Source organism: Corythoichthys intestinalis, chromosome 17, assembly GCF_030265065.1.
Source record: "Corythoichthys intestinalis isolate RoL2023-P3 chromosome 17, ASM3026506v1, whole genome shotgun sequence".
In the NCBI taxonomy this organism is placed as follows: domain Eukaryota; kingdom Metazoa; phylum Chordata; class Actinopteri; order Syngnathiformes; family Syngnathidae; genus Corythoichthys; species Corythoichthys intestinalis.
The window spans coordinates 43248375-43273645 of NC_080411.1; the positions used below are offsets into that span (position 1 = coordinate 43248375).

General features: G+C 40.9%; 3 protein-coding genes across 3 annotated transcripts; 1 reads left to right on the forward strand and 2 right to left on the reverse strand.

Moving 5' to 3' along the window:
- Window positions 1-1431: 1431 nt before the first annotated feature.
- Window positions 1432-16994, reverse strand: LOC130905530 (GTPase IMAP family member 8-like). The gene is made up of 5 exons (XM_057819045.1): window positions 16937-16994; window positions 2574-3111; window positions 2389-2483; window positions 2208-2303; window positions 1432-2146 (listed from the first exon to the last, which is right to left on the reverse strand). The coding sequence occupies exons 1-5, from the start codon at window positions 16956-16958 to the stop codon at window positions 1518-1520; spliced, it is 1380 nt and encodes a 459-aa protein (XP_057675028.1). The 5' UTR covers window positions 16959-16994; the 3' UTR covers window positions 1432-1517.
- A 2762-nt stretch (window positions 16995-19756) lies between these two features.
- Window positions 19757-22919, forward strand: LOC130905529 (uncharacterized). Its single transcript, XM_057819044.1, has 7 exons — window positions 19757-19825; window positions 20481-21226; window positions 21319-21493; window positions 21563-21820; window positions 21917-22088; window positions 22251-22399; window positions 22630-22919. Exons 2-6 carry the CDS (start codon window positions 20507-20509, stop codon window positions 22309-22311), a joined length of 1386 nt encoding a protein of 461 aa, XP_057675027.1. The 5' UTR covers window positions 19757-19825; window positions 20481-20506; the 3' UTR covers window positions 22312-22399; window positions 22630-22919.
- Window positions 22640-24431, reverse strand: LOC130905535 (uncharacterized). Its single transcript, XM_057819051.1, has 3 exons — window positions 24115-24431; window positions 23624-23833; window positions 22640-23444 (listed from the first exon to the last, which is right to left on the reverse strand). The coding sequence occupies exons 1-3, from the start codon at window positions 24366-24368 to the stop codon at window positions 23285-23287; spliced, it is 624 nt and encodes a 207-aa protein (XP_057675034.1). The 5' UTR covers window positions 24369-24431; the 3' UTR covers window positions 22640-23284.
- Window positions 24432-25271: the final 840 nt, after the last annotated feature.

Consider the following 25271-nt stretch of genomic DNA (forward strand, 5'->3'; position numbering starts at 1 on the left):
AAAATCACTTTGTTTGATTTTTAAAGAATTTATTTGCAAATCATGGTGGAAAATAAGTATTTGGTCAATACCAAAAGTTCATCTCAATACTTTGTTATGTACCCTTTGTTGGCATTAACGGAGGTCAAACGTTTTCTGTAACTCTTCACAAGCTTTTCACACACTGTTCCTGGCATTTTGGCCCATTCCTCCATGTAGATCTCCTCCAGAGCAGTGATGTTTTGGGGCTGTCATTGGGCAACATGGACTTTCAACTCCCTCCACAGATTTTCTATGGGGTTGAGATCTGGAGACTGGCTAGGCCACTCCAGGACCTTGAAATGCTTCTTACGAAGCCAGTCCTTTGTTTCCCTGGCTGTGTGTTTGGGATCATTGTCATGCTGAAAGACCCAGCCACGCCTCATCTTCAATGCCCTTGCTGATGGAAGGAGATTTTCACTCAAAATCTCTCGATACATGGCCCCATTCATTCTTTCCTTTACACAGATCAGTCGTCCTGGTCCCTTTGCAGAAAAACAGCCCCAAAGCATGATGTTTCCACCCCCATGCTTCACAGTGGGTATGGTGTTCTTCAGATGCAATTCAGTATTCTTTCTCCTCCAAACACGAGAACCTGTGTTTCTACCAAAAAGTTCTATTTTAGTTTCATCTGAGCATAGCACATTCTCCCAGTCCTCTTCTGGATCATCCAAATGCTCTCTAGCGAACCGCAGATGGGCCTGGACGTGTACTGGCTTCAGTGGGGGACATGTTTGGCAGTGCAGGATTTGAGTCCCTGGCGGCGCATTGTGTTACTGATAGTAGCCTTTGTTACTGTGGTCCCAGCTCTCTGTAGGTCATTCACTTGGTCCCCCTGTGTGGTTCTGGGATTTTTGCTCAAGATCACTGAGATCTTGCATGGAGGCCCAGATCGAGGGAGATTATCAGTGGTCTTGTATGTCTTCCATTTTCTAATAATTGTTCGCACAGTTTATTTCTCTACACCAAGCGTTTTACCTATTGCAGATTCAGTCTTCCCAGCCTGGTGCAGGTCTACAGTTTTGTCTCTGGTGTCCTTCAACAGCTCTTTGGTCTTGGCCATAGTGGAGTTTGGAGTGTGACTGACTGAGCTTGTGGACAGGTGTCTTTTATACCGATAATGAGTTAAAACAGGTGCCATTAATACAGGTAACGAGTGGAGCCTCGTTAGACCTCATTAGAAGAAGTTAGACCTCTTTGGCAGCCAGAAATCTTGCTTGTTTGTAGGTGACCAAATACTTATTTTCCACTCTAATTTGGAAATAAATTCTTTAAAAATAAAACAATGTGATTTTCTGTTTTTTTCCCCCACATTCTGTCTGTCATGGTTGAGGTTTACCCATGTTGACAATTACAGGCCTCTCTAATCTTTTCAAGTAGGAGAACTTGCACAATTGGTGGTTGACTAAATACTTATTTGCCCTACTGTAGTGTAAACATGCTCAGTTTTGCATTTTCCTGTTGAGCTCTCTGTAAAGTCGATTAATTTCAATATCACGCTACATTATTGACAAGGAACAGGAAGCCTTATTTGTCTTGGAGGCTGTTTCGAATCGAGGAATTATTTTGGTCAGTTCTTTTACTTGTTTTGGATCCTTGGTCTTGTTGTTGAAGAGGTGATAACGGTTACCACACTTCTGAACAATATCTGAGAGAATGGGATTTTGGTTGATGTGTTCTTTAAGATCTCTATTCATGTCATCTCCATGGGTAAAAAGGACAGTTGCCTTTTCTCTGATATTTGTAGTACCAAACGTGCTCTCCAGCTTCTCTATGAAACCATAATCATGATCTGTAATGCGACCTAGCTGATACACAAGTAATATCACACAATTCTCAGTAATGTATTGTTTACACAACTCTACCACCTCCTCAACATTAGTTAAATTGTCTCTGAAGAAGTCTGGAGTATCGATCACATTCACTGGCCTTCCAAACATTTTCGAAACATGTCTCACTTGAATCGAGGTTGTGACTCCTTGAGAGCTGGCTTTAGATTCGAAGAGTTTATTTTTATACGCTTCAGCAGTCTGCAAGATGGTATTTGCAGATGCACTCTTTCCACATCCAGAGCGTCCCATTAGTATAATGTTGAAATCACTTACGGGCATTCCATTTTTCATTCCACCTGAAAGGGACAATTTTATTCATCAACTACATGTAATAATCGCTGTCAGGGTAAAGCATACGTCTAGGATCTGCAGCTCTTCCTGGAGGTGAGACATTTTCCTGTGGGTTGATTTGATCTCCTTGACTGGCTTTGTCTATATCCGTTGCGTCAGATGCTGTCAGGATGCAAAACATAATCATCAATTGGTATTTATTTGAAATACATGCAAACTGCACAACGCGTCAAGACCAGAAACATACATGCAGTAAAGTGTGTCGTCCGACCATATTTGTTGTATCTCTCATTGAACCTTATTCTTGATCTTGGTCTTGTCTCGGTCTCCGCTTCCAAAGAGCTTGCCAAAAAGTCAAAATGTCATCTCATTTGTATCTCAAGGAACAGAATGCTCTTTTTATAACAACTAAAAAGATGAAAAACATTTTACCTTCTCATCTGTAGTTCGTTCTTTCTTCGCCGTACAACTTGCTCACTGTAGTCTTTATAGTTGTACAGAAATGATGAACGAGTCGCACCCCATTTCTGGCAGTCACTGGCCAGGTTATCATTGAGCATTTCTAATTGAATGTTGTTATCTTTCAGATAAAGAAGTGACTCGTACAATTTGTGTTGGTTAAAAATGAGAATTAAATGTTTTCTGATTGAGTTTCCAAAGATTTCCTCAAGTTTATTAATTTGAGTCAAAACATCTTCAGAGCTTGAGGTTTCAGAATCAACAGCCAGGAGGAACAATTCAGGACCCGGGTGGGCCGAAGCCATGACGTCAATGATCTTCTGGTCTGGATTGGAGCAGTCTTCAAAGAACTTTAGGGTGCTGATAACCCTGAAAGAACCATTTTCTTCCACACTGCAGTAATTTGAGATCCTTTCATAAACGTCGTCATTTGCAAAGATCAATTTTCCAATGCGTTTGTTTAAAAAGATTTGCTTTCCAAAAAGAGCAACTGTTTTAGGTTCTGGATACGCTGTTGAAACAAAAAGAGCAAAACCACCATTTCAAATAAATACTGGTAAGCAACCCTTTGTAGTACATTTCTACTGTCATCAATGGCTGCCTGCCTGCCTGTCCATTCGCATATACAGTCTGGCAATATTATTACCTACGACATAATGGGGCGCCGTTTGTAAAGCAGCACATGCCAAAAATTACGACAACATTTTCCCACATTTAGCGCCATACAGTGTTTAAAATGTGGTGTGAAATTTTTAGAGTCAATTTTTTTTTTTTTGCACATTTATGACTGTTTAGCAACATAAATATTTATTTTAAAATAATAAGTATTGGACCTGAATGTTTAAATCCAGAACTAAATATTTGATTTAAGTATGAAATGTAAATCTTAAATTTATATCCTAAAAATAGATCTTAAATTTAAATGTTAAATTTAGATCCTAAATGTAAATCTGAAATGTATATCTAAATACTAAATATAAATGTTAGGTCTGGAAACGGTTGAAACTAAATATTTAGCCTAATATGCAAATTCACATGACTGGGGACCGGAAGTAACAAAATAAAAGCTGGAGCAGCTCAGGCTGTTTTTATACATTGCTTCAAAATGTATAAAACCTTCTCAATGGTGGCAGTCGGCTCTTGGACATGGAAGAAACTATTTAAAGAGTATTTTTTGTTTATTGTGTCACTTTTACGTACATGAGCCCAGTAAAGTTACAATGAATAGCCAAGAGGAGTCGCTGTTGGACTGGAATGGACAGCAATGTTACCTTTTCTAACTTCAACTGCAAAGCAAAGATCCCTTTTTTTCTCACAGTCGGCCAAGGTGGTCTGAAAGAAAGTATGTCGGCGAGTGTAATATAGCGGAGACTATCGGCAGAGTCATTCTGACAGCTATACAAAATTTTCTCAGAGCGACCGCAGCTTCCACTTTACGATCCACCTCGGTAAGTGTATTATTACTGTTGTCTAGATCGCTTTTATTAGCGTTGGATTCTCAGCTAGGCTAATTTAGCTAACAAATGCCAGTACAGTGCATTTTATAAGTAGAACCTTTCCCGCTATAATAGAAGCAGTCAAACTAAGGGGCAATTTAGATGATGATGCTCCAAGAATACATTTTATGTTTGTATGTACATGAATCTGTCTTGATGCTATTTTTTTATATTGTCATTTGATATTGTAAGCTCCCACTAGCTCATACCTGTCAAGTTGTACGGTTTCGGCGTAATTTGTACAAGTGAGCACTGATTTTTAAATGTGTACGCCGTACGTTCAAAATCTGTACGTTTTTCGTGCATTATGTTTTTTTATCTCCGTCCGGATTTTGTCACCGTTTCGGCAATGAGACAATGTACGTTACTATGCGTTACTACGTTGGTTGAATGATGCGAGAAAAGTCAGAGACACTGAGAGCGAAGTGTTTGTTGTGACGCTGTTGCAAACGCGATGCTAGGCTAAGTGGCTCCAATATTTCCTGACTGTTGCCAACAGACTACAATCTACGCCTAGATATCTCATGCATATAGAACTACATGCAAAATGACACTCGGTGGCGTTAGTAAACAGCCGCCATTTTAGAGCAGTACACTTCTCAGAAAGGCTCTGTTGTAGTGAACTTTACTAGCAAACCTAAGTAACTTTTAATCTAAAATACTCCTAAATCGGCAAAATCTTGACTTGAATCTATCTTTAAATGATGAAATAGTTTTAAAACTTTCACGTCGAAATGAAATAATAAATAAATGACTTCCAAACATAGCAAAGGTTAGAATGTTTTTTTTTTTTTTTTTTTTTTTTTTTAAATTAAAAAAAAAAAAAAAAAAACATGAACGGTAACACTAGTAATTAATTACTCTTACATTCAGGTAACTGAGTTACTAACTCAATTACTTTTTGGGAGAAGTAATTTACAACTAATTACTTACTTTTTAAAAGTAAGATTAACAACACTGGTCATAAAGATGAAGTCTGCAGAATGAAAAGTGACGAAAGCGGAGATTTTATTCGCCAATTTGTTGCCGAACACAATTTGCCTGCAACTATTGCTGATCACTTCTCAGAATTAGCAAAAGAAATGTTCCCTGACTCAAAAATTGCATCAGTGAGTTAATTTTATCAATTGACCTTTTTAATTTATATTTGGACACACTAACAAACTACCTTCAAGTCAAACTGAATTGCGAGCTGAAGTGCCATGAAGTGCAGCCATCAAGACATGATGGAAATTGCCAAAAGTGCTACATAGGCCTGAAGGACATTGGAAAAAACTATTGCTGCGATTTTTTTGGGGGGGGTTGCGATATTATATTGCGATATTAAAAAAAGATTTTTTTTTTTTCCCAAAGAAATTTTCACTAGATGACTTGAAAAGCTGTTTGGAAAGACTTTGGATGACTCACAATGACCAGTGTACAGTGATCCCTCGTTTTTCACGGTTAATGGGGACCAGAACCCGCCGCGATAAGTGAAAAACCGCGAAGTTGCGCACCCCGCCCCCCAAATTTTTATTTTTTTTGTGTTTGTGCTCAATGTATTTATTCAGATTTAGCATTGGAAAGAGATACATATAAGGCATGTTTTTTTCTCACTTTTCACCCAAAGTATGATTTTAAAAAATGTGTATATAGATAGATAGATAGATAGATAGATAGATAGATAGATAGATAGATAGATAGATAGATAGATAGATAGATAGATAGATAGATAGATAGATAGATAGATAGATAGATAGATAGATAGATATAAATAAATGGTTTTAAGCACTTCATATGTATTAATTATGATCAGTTTTAAACATAACTGTCCAACCAAATCATTTTTGAACAAGAATGCTTGACTTTATCAAAGTATTGGCTTTATCAAATACCTTTATCTACCTTAGCTGTGACTCTTGGTGGACATGTAGAAATTACAAACTCCTCATGATCACTTCTGGCATTTAATTTATATGTCTCAAACGTCTCCACACACACACGCACACACACACACACACACACACACACACACACACACACACACACACACACACACACACACACACACACACACACACACACACACACACACACACACACACACATTTATTCCAAAGCGGCTTCCTTGCAGAAACTGTTTTTAAGTTAAACGATGATTGACAGCTGCTGCGCTGTGATGTCCGCTTCTTTGGCAAGATCAAAGATACCAGCATCGTTAACTTTAATAAGCAAGTGCAGCAGTGACTGTGAGGTTCAAAGAGCTGGGAGAGGGAGGGTGTGAGGCTGTGGCAGAGCAGAAAGCAGGGCGTATGTGGATTAAAAAACATAAAAACTATCGCACGTCCTTGCGATGGGACTATCGCGCACGCACACATCGCGATGGCGATGTTTAAACGATATATCGTTCAGGCTTAGTGCTACATACAATTATAACAAAAGTCACTTTTTTAGTAATCATGATGTAGCTGTAGATATTAATTGTTCTTTGATTGCTCCAGATGATATGTTACAATATTACCAATAAATTCATATTATTTTAAAAATCCAGTTTTCTTTTTTTTCATATTGCACCCTATATAAAACGTTGTATGATTAGTCACCAATTTGTAAAGGGCATACATCACTATTTGTAAGATTGCCAACGGCCTCGGGTTGACAGGTATGCTAGCTACAACAGCGTAAATGGGCCAGCTCTCCAAACCACAGTTCTGGTAAATTAGCCTAGTTGAGAATCCAACGGTAATAAAAGCGATTTAGACAACAGTCACAATACACTTACCGAAGTGGATCGTAAAGTGGAAGCTGCGGTCACTGTGGGAAAATTTTCTATGGCTGTCAGAATGGCTCTGCTGTTACCCTCATCTAAATTGGACTCGTCCGACATATTTTCTTTCAGCCCACCTTGGCCGAGTGTGAGAAAAAAGGGATCTTTGCTTTGCAGTTGAAGTTAGAGAAGTCAACATTGCTGTCCAGTCCAGTAGCGACCCCTCGTGGCTATTCATTATAACTTTACTGGACTCGTACATAAAACTGACACAAAAAACACAAAATACTCTTTAAATTATATAGTTTCTCCTGAATGTGTATTTTATTTTACCCAGATATTGTTATTATTAGGGTTGTTCCGATCGTGTTTTTTTGCTCCCGATCCGATCCCAATCGTTTTAGTTTGAGTATCTGCCGATCCCGATATTTCCCGATCCGATTGCTTTTTTTTGCTCCCGATTCAATTCAAATCATTCCTGATAATTTTTCCCGATCATATACATTTTGGAAATGCATTATGAAAAAAATGAATAAAACTCGGACGAATATATACATTCAACATACAGTACATAAGTACTGTATTTGTTTATTATGACAATAAATCCTCAAGATGGCATTTACATTATTAACATTCACATTAACATTTACATTATTAACATTCTGTAAGAGGGATTCACGGATAGAAAGACTTGTAATTCTTAAAGGATAAATGATAAATAAAATGTATAAATAGAATGTAGCTGTCTTGATTTAAGCAAGACATATGTATAGATTAGGGATGCTTAATACTTAGTTTGCTATTCCTAAACACTTCCAGTAAGCATATAATGCTAAATTAAATTGCTTTGGGTTGATTAAGGCACATATGTAGATTAGGGCTGCATGATAACTATTTTGTCTGTACCTTCGAAACACTTCCAGTTCGTATATAATGCTGAATTAAGTGGTTTTTTGTTTTGAGCAAATGTTAGATTAGGATTGCATGATAATCACTTTGTCTGTACTTCCTAAACACTTCCAATATGTACACAATGCCGTATTAAGTCGATTTTATTTCAACAATGCACACGTACAGATCAGGGTTGCATGATAATCACTTAGTCTATAAGAGTCACGCATGTCTCACACTACACATTTCTGTACTGGCGCTCATATCTTTTCTTTTTCTGGGTTATTTGTCTCACCTTTTCCACACCGCTGTTTTCAAACACACACTAAGTACACGCTTTAAAATTGTAATGTTTAGTGATGATGCTACCCATGTATTTAATCCTTCTAATCTAATCACGTCTTAATGTGGTGTGAATTATGCCAAGCGGTTTACAAAAAATTGCATTCATTTCTATTAGAATTTGATTTATTACATACTCGTATGGCTTCTAATGAATGTGAATGGTTGATGACACTCAGGACCAAATATTATAACACACATCCTGAGATCATTACTTTCCTTAAGATACTTAGAAATATCCACATTTGACATATATAAATTTTGTTTCATTTAATGTGAATGGCTTCCGATCGCAGGCAAAGAGAACTAAAATTATGGAATACATCACCAAATTAAAGGCAGACCTCTTCTTCATGCAAGAATCACATCTAGCCAAATCCGAAGAGAAATATCTTAAACACTCAAATTTTAACTTGATGTATTCAGCCAGCTATAACAGCAGACAAAGAGGAGTATCAATATTAAAAAATAAAAGAATCTCATACACATTAAATAGTGCAATTGCAGACCCGGAAGGTAGATTCATAATAGTACAAGCTACCATAAGTAATAAACTGTTCACATTAGTGAACATATATGCCCCAAACAACGAGGATACACAGTTCTTCCACAATATCTTTGGTAAACTGAGTGACATGTCAGTGAACTCAACAATTATTATAGGAGGGGACTTTAACACTACACTTGATCCAAGTATAGATAGCTCCAATTATAAACTCACTAAACAGTCACAAACTGCAAGAACCATTAGGAAATATATGGACGATTTCGGCTTAAGTGACGTCTGGAGAGCAAAACATTTAACAAAAAGGGAATATACCTTTCAATCCCTAGCCCATGGTTCGTGTTCAAGAATCGATTTTTTTCTAGCGAATAATTCCGCTATTAATAATATTTCGCCAAGAATACATCCAATAATCATCAGTGATCATGCACCAATTTCTTTAGCCCTTAAAATTGACTCCCGCACGATACCCCACGCAACCTGGCGCTGTAATGATTCCTTATTAGATGACCCAGCATTTGATACATTCGTTAAGAAAGAATGGAAAGACTTTATGGAACTTAACGATTCCCCAAACATCTCACCATCATTGCTTTGGGAAACAGGAAAATGCGTAATTCGAGGCAAGATTATCTCATATTCATCATATTAAAAAAAACAAGAACAGAAGTTGGAAAACGAATTAGAAATAAAAATCAAACAACTGACGGAGGAATTCGCCAATAATCCCACAGACAATACCACAAAAGAACTTTTCAGCGCCAAAGAACAGCTCAATAGTATTCTGTCTAAAAAAAAACTCAGTTTCTGTTACAACAACTACGATATACCAACTTTGAGCATAATAACAAATCCGGGAAATATTTAGCAAACCAACTCGAACGTAACAAAGAAAAAACATTAATTACAACAATACAAGATTCAGCAGGCATAATAACACAATCACCAGAAAAAATTAACGAAACTTTCTATAGCTACTACAAAAACTTATACTCGATGACAAACGATCATAATGAAGACATTGACCTATTCGTTAATAATCTTGACATCCCCCAAATAACTTTAGAAAGCCAACAATTGCTAGATACCCCACTTACCCTCGCTGAATTATGTAATGCCGTAAAGGACATGCCAACAGGTCGCGCACCGGGGCCCGACGGGTTCTCGACATCATATTTTAAACACTTTTGGAATATGCTGGCACCACTTTTCTACAGAATGGTTCAAGAAATCAGTGCTAAGAGTCAAATTAGAGACAATATGAACACTGCAGTAATCAAACTACTGCCAAAAGAAGGGAAAGACCTAACCCAACCAGCAAACTATAGACCAATATCCTTAATGAATACAGATATTAAAATTATTGCAAAGGCTTTAGCTACTAGATTAGAACAAACTCTTCCCACTATAATTCATAAAGACCAGACCGGCTTTATTAAAGGACGTAACTCTACAAACAATATAAGACGCTTGTTAAATCTTATTAATATTGCACAGAATTATAAACAGAAAGCAATTATCCTCTCTTTGGGCGCAGAAAAAGCATTTGACAAAGTCAACTGGATTTTTCTCTTCAAAGTTTTGGAAAAATTTGGCTTCGGTGAGCCATTTATCCGCTGGATAAAAATATTCTACAACGCCCCAAAAGCCACTGTAAACACAAACGGGGTCATTTCACAAAGTTTCTGTCTTCAAAGGGGAACTCGACAAGGCTGTCCACTCTCACCCCTATTATTCGCTCTATTTATTGAACCATTAGCAATTGCAATAAGACAAAACGCTAATATCAAAGGGATCTGCTCGCACACATCGGAACACAAAATTAACTTATACGCAGATGATATACTATTATATCTAGAAAAACCAGAATCCTCCCGACATGAGACTTTTGAACTAATAAAGACATTTTCACAAATATCAGATTATGCTATAAATTGGTCAAAATCAATTATAATGCCCTTATCAACAAACTCATGGAATCCTGCAAATCAAAATCACAATATTCCAATAGGGAATATAAAGTATCTTGGAATCAACATTTCACCAAAACTTACAGAATTAACTAAACTAAACCATACACCCCTCTTAGCAAAAATATGTGAAGATTTGACACACTGGAATAATCTACCCATCTCACTTTTGGGCCGGATAGCAACAGTCAAAATGAAAGTATTACCACAAATAAACTATTTGTTCTCAATGATCCCCTTTAAACCCACTCAAAAATGGTTTCAAGACCTAGACTCAGCCGTCACAAAATTCTACTTTAAAAACAAGAAAAACAGAATTAGCCTTGCCAAATTACAAAGAAATAAACCAGAGGGGGGTCTAGAGGCCCCTAATTTCCAACACTATTATATAGCAAATCAAATACAATATCTTATTTGGTGGTTATATCTTAACACTGAACAACAGTCATGGCTAGAATTAGAGCAAACAGACTGCAACCAAATACAATTGGCAAACCTCCCCTTTATTAGTTCTAGTATTAAGCACCATAGCTGCTTCAAAAACCCAATGATAGCATGTACCTTGAAAGCCTGGTGGAGAGGTATGGAAATTACGCAATCACAACAAGCCCCGTGTAAATTCTCACCAATCTGGCACAACCCAGACTTTGGAGTTAATAAAATTCCTATTTATTTCAGCACATGGGATGATACGGGAATATTACAAGATTTCCAGATCAAAGGGGTCAATTTCCTTCAATACAATAAAATCAGGGCAGCCATCAGAAGCAAATTTCCATCACTAACGGGTACCTTAGACCCACCACCTTTCGTAAATAAAATAATAAATATACATCCTCAACAAAAAAAAAATACTTTCAAAAGTATATAAAGCCCTCTCATGTAACAACTCTACTTGCCTACCAATCGAAAAATGGAATAACGAACTTTCGGTAACATTAGATAATAACTATTGGTCCAACATCTGTAAAAATACATTTATAATGACAAAGAATAAGAACCTTCAGCTTATACAGTTCAAAATACTGCACAGATGGCATATTACTCAAACTAAAATGCACAAAATGGGGTTCTCCCAATCCGATAAATGTACAAGCTGCAACGAAGATACTTCAGATACATACTTTCATGCTCTTTGGCAATGTAAACCAATACAAGATTTCTGGGCACAGGTAACGAAGAAACTCTCTTTCCTATTGAACTGCAGGATTCCATTGTCTCCAACTCTTTGTCTGCTTGGCGATCTGAATACAGTGAATATCTGTATCCATCAAACCCGTCCACTACTAGCAAGTCTAACGATAGCCATAAAAACAATATTGCTGAATTGGAAAAACAAACAAAACATTAGCATTAACCAATGGCTAAATCTAATCATTGAATATATAACATTAGAGAAAATATCTGCCAAACAGACAAATAAAATGGACAAATACGAACAACAGTGGGAAACGGTCGCAAGAATGATGAACATAGAATAAGGATTCTCTCTCACCTGCGAAGGAATGCCACAAAAATAATAAAAATGTATACATAAATTGATGTATGCAGGGTGTCCAGGGAAGTTGTATGCATCCTTCTGCAGCTGGAAACTGGACATGTTTAAATCCGAACTGTTTTATACACTCCCAACAGCATGTAATAAATAATTTTTCTTCCTTCACAGTTTAGTCGGTCAATGGGCTTATTTTACAAGGATACTCATAGACAGTTTGGTTTCCAGCTACTGGGGAACATATGCAACTTTTTTTGGAACACCCTATATATTACTTATCAGACTTGGAACAATTAAGGAACTATGCGTAAATAATACACTTCACCGGTCTTTGGCATACATCTAATTGTGTTTGATAAACCTCTTCTTCTGTCAGCTTTACAGGTGGAGTTTGTTGGCGTCCTGCCCTGGGCCGTCCCACCGCCGGTCTTGGCCCCCGGGATTTTCGGCCGGGGCTTGTCTGGTTGCGTCTGGCTGTGCGGGGGTCCCGTCGGGCACGCGCTGGTGTCGTGGGCGGGTGGGGGTGCCAAGCGGGTGCCGGCCCGGGGCCGCGGCCCTTCCCCGGCCGGCCGGGGTGGGGTAGAGTTGGGGTGGGGGCCGGGGGGTGTATGCGGCAGCCATGGTTCCCTCCCAGGTCCGCCCGGCCGGAGCCGCGTCTCCCTGTACCGGGTGCCGGGGAGGTGCCCTCTGGTGTCATACTGCGCGCCCTTCCTGGCCCGGGGGTGGGTTGTGGGGGGTGCGCTTCCCTCCCCTTGGTCTGTTTCCGGCCCTGTCCGCCTCCCTGGGCCGCAGCGGCTGCCGCTGCCCCCCGGCCGGCAGGGTCGTTGACGGGGCCTCTTGGGGCCCGCAGGGCCTAGGGTGAGGCTTGCTGTCCCTTGCCGGTGGGGTGGACGTCCCCTGGTCGCCGGCGCTTGGTGTGGCGCCTGCTCGGAGTGCGGGGTGGGTGCTCGGTGGGTTGGTGGGGGGGGGGGGCGGTCGCGGAGGCGCCGTGGGTGGTCTGGGGCGGGGATTGATCGGGGCCCTGACGCTTCTTCCGCCCTGCGGCCGGTGGTTCTGGTGGACGGGGCCACGCCCGCGGGAGCCTGCCTCTTAACTCACGCACTTCTCACTTCGGCACTGTAAATATTTTTCACCCTGGCACTTACATGCTCATACATTTCATCTGGGGAGAGTTGGGACGGGGCTTTACAGTCCCAGCCCGACTCCCCCCTGTTTTTAATGCACCACACACCAAGGTTGTGGGATGGTTGGGACCTGTTGGGGGGGGGGTATCTCACGGCTGCCTCCTCACCACAGGCCCCGCCATCCCTGCACCTTTTTTAAATGCACAACACACATCATACTCCACAGGAGAGCTCCGGCAAAGGGCGGTGGGACGGGCGGCTGGGTAGAAACTCCATGCTGCGGTCCCACTGCCCCAAGCCAAGCTCTCCTATTTTAATGCATACATTGCACTACCCTCCCCTCACACCCCCATCACGGTGCTGGGTGATGGCTGCCAGTCGGGAACCTGGCAGCCACAGTAATAGGGTGGTAGGTGGGTCCCACACTTTTTCTATATGGCGTGGCTCCTGGGGTGTGGCCTCCCCTCTGCCTCGGCTGCCGGCCGCGGGAGTGGGTTGGGGGGTCGGGTCTCCGATCTTGCATCGCCCCGTGGCAGTTCCTGGGCGTTCTCCTGCCTCCGCCTTCCCCTCTCTTCTCTGGCTGGGCATCCGCCCTGCGCTCCGTCGCGGGTCGCTGGCTGGGCGCCGGTGTATCAGCGGGGTGTCACCTGCGCCGGCGGGGGACCCTGCCTTGCCTGGGGCTTGGTGGACCGCTGAAGGTCCCGCGGCGTGCCGTGCCGGTTGGGGGGCTGTGGCTCGTGGCCCGGGTGGGCGGGCGGGGGTGGGTCTAGGCGTGGGGTTGGTGATGCGTCCCCTCCTGCCATCCCTGAAGGCCGGTTGATGGGTGCGCGGGTGGCCCGGGGGACCACCCTGGGTCCCGGGGGGGGGCGATGGCTCCTTTGCTGGGCTGCGCGAGGAGGGATGGGCTGCGCATGCCCCCCCCACCTCCTCGCCCACCCTCCCTCCCCGGGCTGCCTGGGTGGGGGCCGTGGCCCTGGGTTGGCGCCCGCGCGGCTTCTCCGCCCGTCTGCGTGGCTGTCGCGCGCCCAGTGGGGCTTGTGTGCTGCTGGATGTGGTAGGGCATGCTCGGGTTGGAGGTCCCGGTGCCGGGATTGGCGATGCGGCGGCGTAGGGTTGGTCGCCAACGGGCTTACACTCATAAGAGATTCACACGATTACTGGGTTCTAGATCACAGAACTGATTTGTGAACACTCTACCCCTTTCAATCACTTAGCTTATAGTCTTATAGACACCCCCACCCCCATTCTCCTCTTTCACTGGCCAATAGGCCCCCACATGGTGTAAACCGGAAATACAGCTCGCTGACGATAGCACCAGCATATTAGTAACTAGTTTAGATGTTCAATGTATTTCTTGTTGTTGTTTGTGTATGTGTTTCTTTTCTTTCTTCTCTTGTATTTCTTTTCTTCTGTCCCCCCATAATCCCTTCCTGTTCGCTGCTTTGTCATAATAAAAAGGTATTTTGAATGATCACAATGGGAGTATGTCAGACTCTCAATGTGAAACATTAAAACTGTTCAGAATCCGGGCACTTAGACTTCCATTCTCTGTGTCAAACAGCTGAACAGGACAGGTTTAAAAAATAAATAAAAAAAATAAAAAATAAAAAAATAAAAAAAAGATAAATAAAAGGATAAATGATACTGTAGCCATTTAACTTCTGCCCAAAGGCATGATGGGAAGTGCAACCATGACTGTGCGTAGTGGTACCAATTGATATATCTTCTTTGCATTGGGAAATAACATAAGGTGTTAAGAAAAAGATCAATTACATAAGTACTGTATTTGTTTATTATGACAATAAATCCTCAAGATGGCATTTGCATTATATTAACATTCTTTCTGTGAGAGGGATCCACCGATAGAAAGACTTGTGACTTTGTATATTGTGACTAAATATTGCCATCTAGTGCATTTGTTGAGCTTTCAGTAAATGATACAGAAGGCCATGCCCAAATGCATGATGGGAAGTGGAACCATGACTGTGCGTATTGCTACCAATTTATATATCTTCTTTGCGTTGGGAAATAACATAAGGTGTTAAGAAAAAGATCAATTGCTACCATGCTTCCCCACATTGCTTCCCATGATATTTCTAATCAAAGGGAGAGGGATTGTAAGGCTTTAGCCAATTAAAATAAGGCTCCAAAGGCTGCCAAAATTCACTCTACTCATTTTACGCTGCCTTTTAGCTCTCTATATAGGCAAAACGGCGCAATTACAGATGGAGCGCGACGATGCGTGAGTGGGTCGTGCAGCGCATGCATTAATTGCGTTAAATATTTTAACGCGAAACATTTTTTTTTTTAAATTAATTACTGCCATTATTGGGATAAATTTGATAACCCCACCTTAAGCCTAAACTAAAGATTCTGGATAAGTGTAACATATTATGTCTGTAATGTTAAATACAATTAGAAAACGATTTAATTAAAATATATATATGTAACCCCTGTGTCAGCGCCGCCCCGCGTTCCGCTCCCACCTCTGACTAGGCCGGGACGCGAACCCGCGCGCCAACGACGCTTCCACTCAGCAGGGAAGATCGGTAACCACTGCACCAATAAGCTCGAGCTAACGGCACAGCCGCTAGCGTCCTTACATGAAGGAATCGGCAGGGAGGTTTCCACGCTCCCACATGGACTTGCGTGTACCCGTTACATATATATATTAAAAAAAGGCATGGCCGATATTTTTTTGCTGATTCCGATACTTTGAAAATGACGTGATCGGACCCAATCGATCGGGACATCTCTAGTTATTATCACAATGATTCCTGTCCAAGAGCCGACTGCCATCGCTGAGTACTTACTGCTGGTCTCCAGTCATGTGAATTTGCATATTAAGATAAATATTTAGTTTCAACTGTTTCCAGATTTAACATTTAAATTTGGTATTTAAATATATATTTAGGATTTACAGTTAGGATATAAATTGGACATTTATATTTAAGATATATATTTAGGATATAAATTTAAGATATATATTTAGGATCTAAATGAAATATTAAGTTTTGGATTCAAACATTCAGGTCCAATACTTATTATTTTAACTTAATATTTAAGTTGCTAAACAATGTTGTAAATGTACAAAAAAAAAGTGACTAAAAATTTCCCACCGCATTTTAAACACTGTGTATCGCTGAATGTGAGAAAAATGTTGTCGTACTTTTTAAAATTTGTGCTGCTTTATAATCGGCATACTTAGCCTAGTTGCAAGTATGAAAAACCTACGAGCAATTAATATTCTCTTGAAAACTGTTTATAATTGCCTAAATATGCCACTAGATGGTGGCAAGTCATCGCTTTTCTACTAGTCAGAGTGTCTGCCAGAAGCTCCTCCTGTCACTTCATTTTATTAAATTAACACCAAGTTGACAAGGGATACAAATGGCAAATAGGTGAAATTACTCATCTCTTTTTTCACATGCTTTCAAAACAAGACATAATAGATTTGGACAAGCGCTAGAACATTTTGGAATCATTATTATTGTTTTCACTGATTGCAGTTTTAATTTGATGAAATGGCATGCCAGGACTATTCAAGGTTGAGGGATTAACAATTAAAACATTTCAAACATGGAGACAAACTTACAATAGCAAAGACAGCATTTTACTAAAATTATTTTGGTGAAGAGAAGAAATTGAAACTAAAAACGATTTAGTTGTGATTTCCCCCCCAAAAAAGTACATTTTGAAATTATGAGAAATTAGATAACATTTCCCTCCTAAATATAAATCTATGTATATAGCACGTTTATACTTACATGGTGGTTTTCTATCATTCATTGTCGCTGTCGGGTGAGGAAATATTGGTGCAGCAGGTTATGGAAAAATAATAGAGTGAAGCTTTCTCATATACAGTGACACACCCATGGGGTGGAGTGCAGCACAAAGATATGCAACAAAACCGAAAGCGAGCCTGCTGTATTTCGGTCCCAGAGAATTAGATTAGGATAAATCCCCATTATTCAATCGGCTAAAGTCAAACTGTCTCAGGACTTTCTGTCCTTTTCTCTGTATAGGTTTTTCTTAAAGGTGAATAGATTCAAGTATTTCTTTCAGTCTGTCAGCGGAGGATCCCATGGGAATTGTGATGATTGGAAACTGTTGAGTCGAAAATAGTGCTGATTGTAGAAACATTTAAAAACATCCTAAAACTATAAGGAAATTTATAGGCAGAGGAATCATGGGGATCCACAGCCAGGTAAATAAAGCAGGATACTCAAAGGCGAAGATTGAGGGAGTCTTTGACATCTTCTCCTACGGACTTCCGGTTTAGACAGAACAACACGAAATGCAGTTGAAGTAAGCAGTGTGTAGACAAAGTTAAAACTGCAAAATCAAACAAGTGGAACCCACGGAATCTCCCAAAATGGATTCAGCACGACTTAGATGAGGCCCTGGGACTTTCTGTGCAGTGTGTTTGTTCTTATAACTTTGTTGATCGTCCGTGGAGAAAATTCTAACAATCTGTACAGCCTGTGTTGACATGAGGTGTACAATGTATCACAAAAGTGAGTACAACCCTTGCATTTCTGCAGATATTTAAGTGTATCTTTTCATGGGACAACACTGACAAAATGACACTTTGACACAATGAAAAGTAGTCTGTCTGGAGCTTATATAACATAGTTCATTTATTTTCCCCTCAAAATAAGCCATTAATATCTAAACCCCTTGCAACAAAAGTGAGTGCACCCCTTTGAAAAAAACGTACATCCCTAAATGTGAAAATTGAGTACTGCTTGTCCTTTTCCCTCCAAAATGTCATGTGACTCGTTTCAGGAGTGCTGTCAGCATTGCTGCAGAGATTGAAGAGGTGGGGGGTCAGCCTGTTAGTGCTCAGACTATACGCTGCACTCTACATCAAATTGGTGTGCATGGCTGTCACCCCAGGAGGAAGCCTCTTCTGGAGACGGTACACAAGAAAGCCCCCAAACAGTTTGCTGAAGACATGTCAACGAAGCACATGGATTACTGGAACCATGTCCTATGGTCTGATGAGACAGGCGGGCACACAAGGCCACATAAGTTGTTTCAGGTAATATATGTTTGTGTATGCATTTGTAATTAAGTGTAGAGCTCCAGTTTGTGGAGTTGTGTGCGAGCGATTTGCTATGAGAACTGTAAATACGTTACCATTTGTAGCATTTAAACTAGCGGATTTTTGTGAGGCAAATCAGGCTAATTTAAAGTGCCTGTGACACCAAAAAGCATGTTTATTTCATACTTTCCGCGGTATTTTATGCTCCTGAATGAAACAGACCGCTTGGATGTGTGTGGAAGCGATCGTTATATTTATTCAGTTTTTTGAATCCCGCGCTACGAAAATGACAGACTTCCGGCTGTGGTCTCGGATTTAGGAAGAAGGCGGATGTGACGTGTACGGTAGAAGACCTCTTCGCTAGCTACCCGTGCTGTTGTGTGAGAAGGACTGCGGATTCGTCTAATTTTAGCAGAGTATTTCTTTTATTTTTCGCACCATGCCGAAACGATGCGTTGCAGGCTTTTGTTCCAACGTCACGGGGAGTGATGTGAGCCTTTTTCAGTTCCCAAAAGATCCCGTTCGCCGGGAAGCATGGGTAAAGCAAGTACAACGAACGAGGGACAATTGGTCACCATCCAAATCCTCAGCGTTGTGTTCGGATCATTTTACTTAAGACTGTTTCGACCCTGTTCCTCTGCGGAAAGTTGAGATGGGACTTTCAGTGCAACATACCAGAACCCTACTTGACACAGCTGTGCCAACAATTTCCCCCCGTCCTCAACATGGAGCTAGCGGCAGTGGGCAAAGCGCTCACAAATCTCTGAAGAGGAAGTCCGCTGCCATTGATAAGCGGACGAAAAAGGCTGCAGTTGAAGTAAGTAAGCGTTGTGTTTTATATAATGTAAAATACTGTAAACCTATTTCAGTGTGCTGCCAATAAATTAGCTTTAATTAAAAACCATCAAACAAAAAAATCACATTTGTTGCTGCTGTAATTATTTGCTGAATTATTCGCGCTTTACTATCAAACAATTCGTCTTGTTGACCTCAGAGGCTAGTGGTTATGGTACCTCATTTCATGCTTTAAATGATTTCTCTCATCACGTTTTGTGAATTTTGCGGGCTGCTAGCGCTAGCTGCGGGCTGCTGGCTGGGGGCTGCTGGCTGCTAGCGATAGCTGTTCTCCTACAATTGTAATCGCGCGGCGTTTATTCGAGTGATTGAATTGTGTCCTTTTCTTTTCAGTCGATGATACAAGAATACCAGGCCCATTCAAAGACACAGTGCGAAAGTGTTAATCCAGACGCGGATAATCCTGAGTTGGAAGAATTTGCCGCTGGGCCAGCTCCTAAATCGGTACGTGTAATGTGTTTTACAAAATGTTGTAAAACATTTCCACTCAAAATATGACTTTTGACACCTGGTGTATGTGCCATAATAACATTCCCTAAACCTTTCTGTCTTTGGTTTTGGGGAGAATTCTTATTTTGCCATCTAGTTATCAAAATATGATTACATAGTCAATACATTTGAGGCTAATGAATAACTATAAACTTGATGTTGTCTGTGTACCCATACGTCGACGAGTCCTGTCAGGTTTGTCTTTTGCCAACAAGTCAGACTGTTGCTGTTAGTGCTGCTTTGCAACCTCAAAGACGACATAAAGGTAATTCGAAGTACATTTTCAGTTGCTTCTAATTTAAGAAATTACCTATCGTTGCTATTAACAAACTTTCAAAACATCCATTTGACTTGTGCTTGTTGAATTAATATAATACAGATTAAAGAAACTTTTAAAAAAATATATATATATAAAACACCGAGTAAGGGCAAAGTGTTTACTATCATTATAATGTTTAAATGATTAACTTATCCAGTGTAAGTTTTTCATTGTCATAGCTGCCTTCCAAAATACATCACAGGCCAAACGTTTGGACACACCGTCTCTCATTAGTGCGTTTTCTTTATTTTTGTCACTATTTACATTGTAAATTCTCACTAAAGGTAATAAAACTATGTGCAATTATGTACTCAGCCAAAAAATGTGAAATATAACTAAAACATATAATATTCTAGTATCTTCAAAGTAGCCACCCTTTTCTCTGATTATTTTATTTTATTTTATTTTTTGTAATATAAAATAAAAAATAATTTATTTTTCAAGTCTGATTGTTTTCTAACTCATTTGTTTGACACGCTTACATAAAATCTAAACTCTACTGCGGTTAAAATGAAAATTTTTATTGGGTTTCTCACACAATCATCAACATGTTATAGCAATAGGGGGAAGAAGATTGTGATCTATTGTGTGTATCTTTCAGGTGTCCAGACAACATCCGGGCCCCTCATGATGACTGTGGGTACCCAAACCTGCGTTGTTCACTCAGAGCTGAATGTTACCATCGACAGCTGGGACTCGGATGAAGAAATGTTGGTGTGCGAGGCTGATTCTGAGTATGACCTACCCACCGCACCTTCTGACTGCGAGTCCAGCGAGTCCGATTGTCCTGATATGGCTGCGGCCGACCCTGCGCCAGTTCCCAGCCGGGTATATCTAATCTACTGGGTCGCCCTCATTCAGCTCATTAGCCAGTGGGTCAGTTGTCCTGCGTGTGCCTGCAAGACGGTCAACTGGGTCCCTTCTGAGGTCGGTACCATGTTGGTGCTGGCCTTGAAGTGCGCTGAGCCTGGATGTGGTCACACCGGAACATGGAACTCCCAACCATATGTCGGCAGAATTGCTGCTGGAAACATATTTCTTTCTGCAGCCATTTTATTTGCTGGTGCAACTGTGGGCAAAGTTCTGCGTGTGTTATCTCACATGGGTGTAGCTGTTTACTCCACTCGGTCGTACTTTCGCCATCAAGAACGCTACCTTCACCAAGCCATCAAAAGCGTGTGGCGAGAGCGGCAAATCTGGCTGTTGAGCCATCTACAAGCTGAGGGAGAGGAAATTGTTTGTGGTGGCGACGGACGAGCTGACTCACCCGGTCACAGTGCAAAATACGAGACTTACACGATGATGGAACTGCGGAAGCTAACCATCTTGGATGTGCAGATTGTGCAGGTAAATTAAACTTGTGAACAAAAGATGTTCGATATAAGCCTAATTCTTTATATATCATACTGTATGTTGCTTTGTTTTTTCCCAAATGTCAGAGTAACGAGGTAGGAGGTAGCTACCACATGGAGCCCGAAGGACTGGTTCGGTCACTGCGTGTGCACGAGGAGTTGGGAACTCTGGTGACAGATCGACATGTGACTGTCAACAAGCTCGTCCGAGAACAGTTCCCACACATTGAGCATCTTTTTGACATCTGGCATATTGGCAAAGGTAATAAGATTCATTATCACAGCTTTGTTTATAGCATATTTTACACACCTACATAATTGTCTTTCCAAGGTTTGAAGAAAAAGTTGCAGAACCTCTCTAAGCTGCGTGGATGTGAAGCCCTAAAACCCTGGATTGGCAGTATCATCAACCATTTATATTGGTCCGTGGCGTCAACGCGACCTGGGGACCCCAGACTCGTCCTCGACAAGTGGGAGTCAGTACTGAGCCATGTTCAGAATGATCACTCGGGCTTCAAAGGCAGTTTCCCCAGGTGCAGCCATGGTCCTTTGGAAGGTCGGGAACGGAAAAAGCCTTGGCTCACGCCTCGTAAGTTTGCATTCCATTACAATAAGCACACTTATACTATTTCGCAAAATGCTTCTCTGTTCAAGTACAAATTTGATTCTGTCTGGTATTTTGCAGACACCAAGTTGACCAATGAGCTGGAGAAGCTGATCTGTGGCTCCAAACTGTTGGCTGACATTCGCCGGCTGTCTCCAGTCTACCAGACTTCCCACCTGGAAGCCTTCCACAGTCTGGTGAACCATTTTACACCCAAAATGTTCGCCTTTTCTTACGAGGGGATGCTCAGCAGGTATTATTGTAACCATTTTCTGCTGATTTATCCAGTATATTATCTCATGTCTTTGTTTTTTGTTGTCCCAATCACAATCTGATCGATTAAAAGACATTTTCAATATGAATATTAATATGGAAATACTATTCCATCCATGTTTTTTTTTTTTTTTTTTTTTAGGACGATTGTGGCTGCTCTTCACTTCAATGAAAATGCCCATCGAGCCCACAGCTTAACCTGAGACGGAGTGGGGATTTATAGCATCCACTTTCCAAAATCAAAACAAGGCGGCCATGTTGTGCGCAAAGTTTTGGAGAACCCTACATTTGGTAAGTACGCATTACTAATCCTGTCAATTGAACTCATTGGTGTAAATTATTGGGTGTCATCGTAATGTACAAACCTTTGGACACTTTATTACTGGATACAGTGTCAAGTGTTCATTGTGTTTTTAGAATCTGTCCAATTTTTGCTTAATATTTGCAAGATAAATGGAATGGATTTCATGTGGAATTATCTCTGTGCATTTGTCAGTACCGTTTGCTTCCCTTGTTATCAGATTATGTTAGCGAGCTGATGTCGGCGGTGGAGAGGCTTGTGCAGGACGCGAGTGATGTAGAGCCGGATGAATTGGAGGCGATACCGGCTGTGCCCGAGGCCGGGAGGTTATCCCTCAGCAGCAGCTTTCAGCGACCTGACAAAGAACAGGCGGTCCGGGATCATGTCACACGTTTTAATGTGCCATGATTGAACCTTTAATTTTGTATAATTGTGTTCCCCAGTTCTTTCGTTGTCATCTTTTGAAAATGTGAGCTAGTTTTTTGAATTTATAAGGTATCATCGGTTCGAGCCCTGGGTAAATATGTTGGTATATATAAAATATAATGGCACACTTAAATTCCGGTGAATAAAACCATTTTGTGTTTTTTTCCAAATCATTGTCTTGAGCTTGATACAGTAGCAATTGTTTTTTACTTGTATCAGCATGTCAGAAATAAGTATCTTATAACGTCCTTGCATTTGTCATATTTCCATATTCCATTCAGTACAATACTTTGTCATGGAAATATAATTTTTGTATTGCACTTAGCAAATATGTAATAAGACTAACCACTGAGGCTTGCAAAAATATTGAAGTAGAGATATTCTTTTAAAAATCACATCAGGATGACTGTATAATGAAACGATTACAATATTTTATTCAACTTGGAGTTTTAGGGAGGATTACAAGGTTGGTATCCAACAAACTCCGGTGATGGGAAGCTTGTCCTGATCTGCGCGACCACACAGGCTGGTAGAGGAACCCTGATCCTCCGCCCCAGGAACTCGTACACCCAGCGCACAAACTGGCGATACGCCGTGTAACGTTTCCAGCTGAAAGCACAATAGGATGGGGTCATTCATTTCCTTTTCCATTTGAAAACCAACACAGTAATGCAAACCGTTATTTTACATTGTAATTTGTGAGACAATGCTAACTAGCCTAAGTCACTGCCGATCACAAAAAAGGTTGGTTTATGAAATTCTGATCAGTGCATATATATGACACATACTTGTTTCCTGACTGGTCCTCATAATTTTGCCTGTAGGCATAATAGGCTGTCTGAAGGACGTCTACGTTCAGGCACACGGGCTGAAATCCAGGGTGCTGGGTAATACATTGGACCCCAGCCCCCTCCATCTTCTCCCTGACTCGCTCCTGTTCACCACAGCAAACGCACTCACCTACTGTGGGCATCACTGCACAGCATTCACATGAACACCTTCAGAAAAATTAATGAAATTTTAAATCTAAATGCAGAACATGGATTGTAGTGAAAGACTCCTTGCAAGAAAAATGTATTTTCTCAGGTCTCCACAAATTAAAACTAATAACAATGAAAATGTCACTATAAAAAAATGAACAAATACAGTGGGGAGAACAAGTATTTGAGACACTGCCAATGGGTTTTCCTATTAGCAGTGACTCAAATACTTGTTCTCCCCACTGTGTATGTGAATAAAACAGAATATACCAAAACCGTTTTAATTTTCAGCCACTCACCATGCAGTGTTGCCCAGTCTGCTGTGGTCATCCTGGGAGTTTGGCTCAGTCTCGTCTGTGTCGCTGCTTTCTGATTCCATATCTTTTTCCTCCAAATATGGCTCAAACCTATATGGCTGTATGGCACATACTTCCTCTGGATCGCCAATTATGTTTGAAAATTCCAAACTTGAACCAGAATCGCTGGAAAATGTTTCCTCCTCCATTGGGCTCAATGCTAAAGCTGCCTGAAATCGTTCTACCGCTGACGTCATCAGCAAGATGGCGGCGCCAGCGGGCTTTAACAGGAGGAGGGGCCTAACAGCACATTAAAAGTCTAATTTCTAGTTATCTGTGCTTTGCAAATTTGCTGTATATAGTCGAATCGTCTCAAAATATGATTCTAATTCACACAATAATGCTATTTAAGACTTTTTTTCTCGTGTCATATGCTCTTTAATCTACTAAATTTACATATTGGTCAGACTAGATCGTTGGGCGGCAAACCGTGTTATGAGAGTCGCATGCGGCTCTTTAGCGCTGCCCTAGTGGCTCCCCGGAGCATTTTCATCATAGCCTCCGACACACGTTTCTATCAGCAGGGTTGGATGCAGGCAGGGTGCTATTGTAAACAAACCGGCGCTGTGTGATGGGCCATAGATTCGAAAGGAAAAAAGAGAAAAATAACTAAGAACAGAGGATTCAACGTTGGACTGATTCATTGCCAATGCAGAAGGATTGCCTGAATGTTTACGCTCTGCGAGAAGTTGTGAAGTAACAAAAAGAGTCATGTGAAAAGACGGAAAGAGAAGGCGTGATACATTTGAAGCCGAGTCCCCAGTTGGGAGCAAGAGAAAAAAATGTGATTGCATTACTTCTGAAGAACTTAGAGGACCCCAAAAATAGATTAAGAAGAGGATTGCATCACCAAACTCCACTACTGCTGCAAGTTTTTTTGCAACCCGGGAGATAACAAAACGTGGAAAGCCGTTCACAGATGGTGAGTACATTAAGGAGACATTCATCAACATATCAGAACACCTATTTGCAGACTTCAAAAACAAAACCGAGATAATAAAGAAAATCAAAAACATGCCCGGATAGTGGGCATGTTATGCACGTTCCATTTTGTTGTTTTTCGAAACCTCAAAATAAAAATCAAATCAAAAATTGGATTT

Excerpts from the sequence above, each read along its gene's own strand:
- LOC130905530 (XM_057819045.1), bottom strand. The coding sequence starts at position 16,958 with ATGAATGATAGAAAACCACCAT. Across the intron at positions 2,484-2,573 it reads AACGAACTACAGATGAGAAG|CTCTTTGGAAGCGGAGACCG; the intron begins GTAAAATGTTTT and ends CTTTTTGGCAAG. Across the intron at positions 2,304-2,388 it reads GACGACACACTTTACTGCAT|CATCTGACGCAACGGATATA; the intron begins GTATGTTTCTGG and ends GCATCCTGACAG.
- LOC130905529 (XM_057819044.1), top strand. The coding sequence starts at position 20,507 with ATGATGACTGTGGGTACCCAAACCTGCGTTGTTCACTCAGAGCTGAAT. Across the intron at positions 21,494-21,562 it reads CATCTGGCATATTGGCAAAG|GTTTGAAGAAAAAGTTGCAG; the intron begins GTAATAAGATTC and ends TGTCTTTCCAAG. Across the intron at positions 22,089-22,250 it reads TACGAGGGGATGCTCAGCAG|GACGATTGTGGCTGCTCTTC; the intron begins GTATTATTGTAA and ends TTTTTTTTTTAG.
- LOC130905535 (XM_057819051.1), bottom strand. The coding sequence starts at position 24,368 with ATGACGTCAGCGGTAGAACGATTTCAGGCAGCTTTAGCATTGAGCCCA. Across the intron at positions 23,834-24,114 it reads AGACTGGGCAACACTGCATG|GTGTTCATGTGAATGCTGTG; the intron begins GTGAGTGGCTGA and ends ATTTTTCTGAAG. Across the intron at positions 23,445-23,623 it reads GAGGACCAGTCAGGAAACAA|CTGGAAACGTTACACGGCGT; the intron begins GTATGTGTCATA and ends TTGTGCTTTCAG.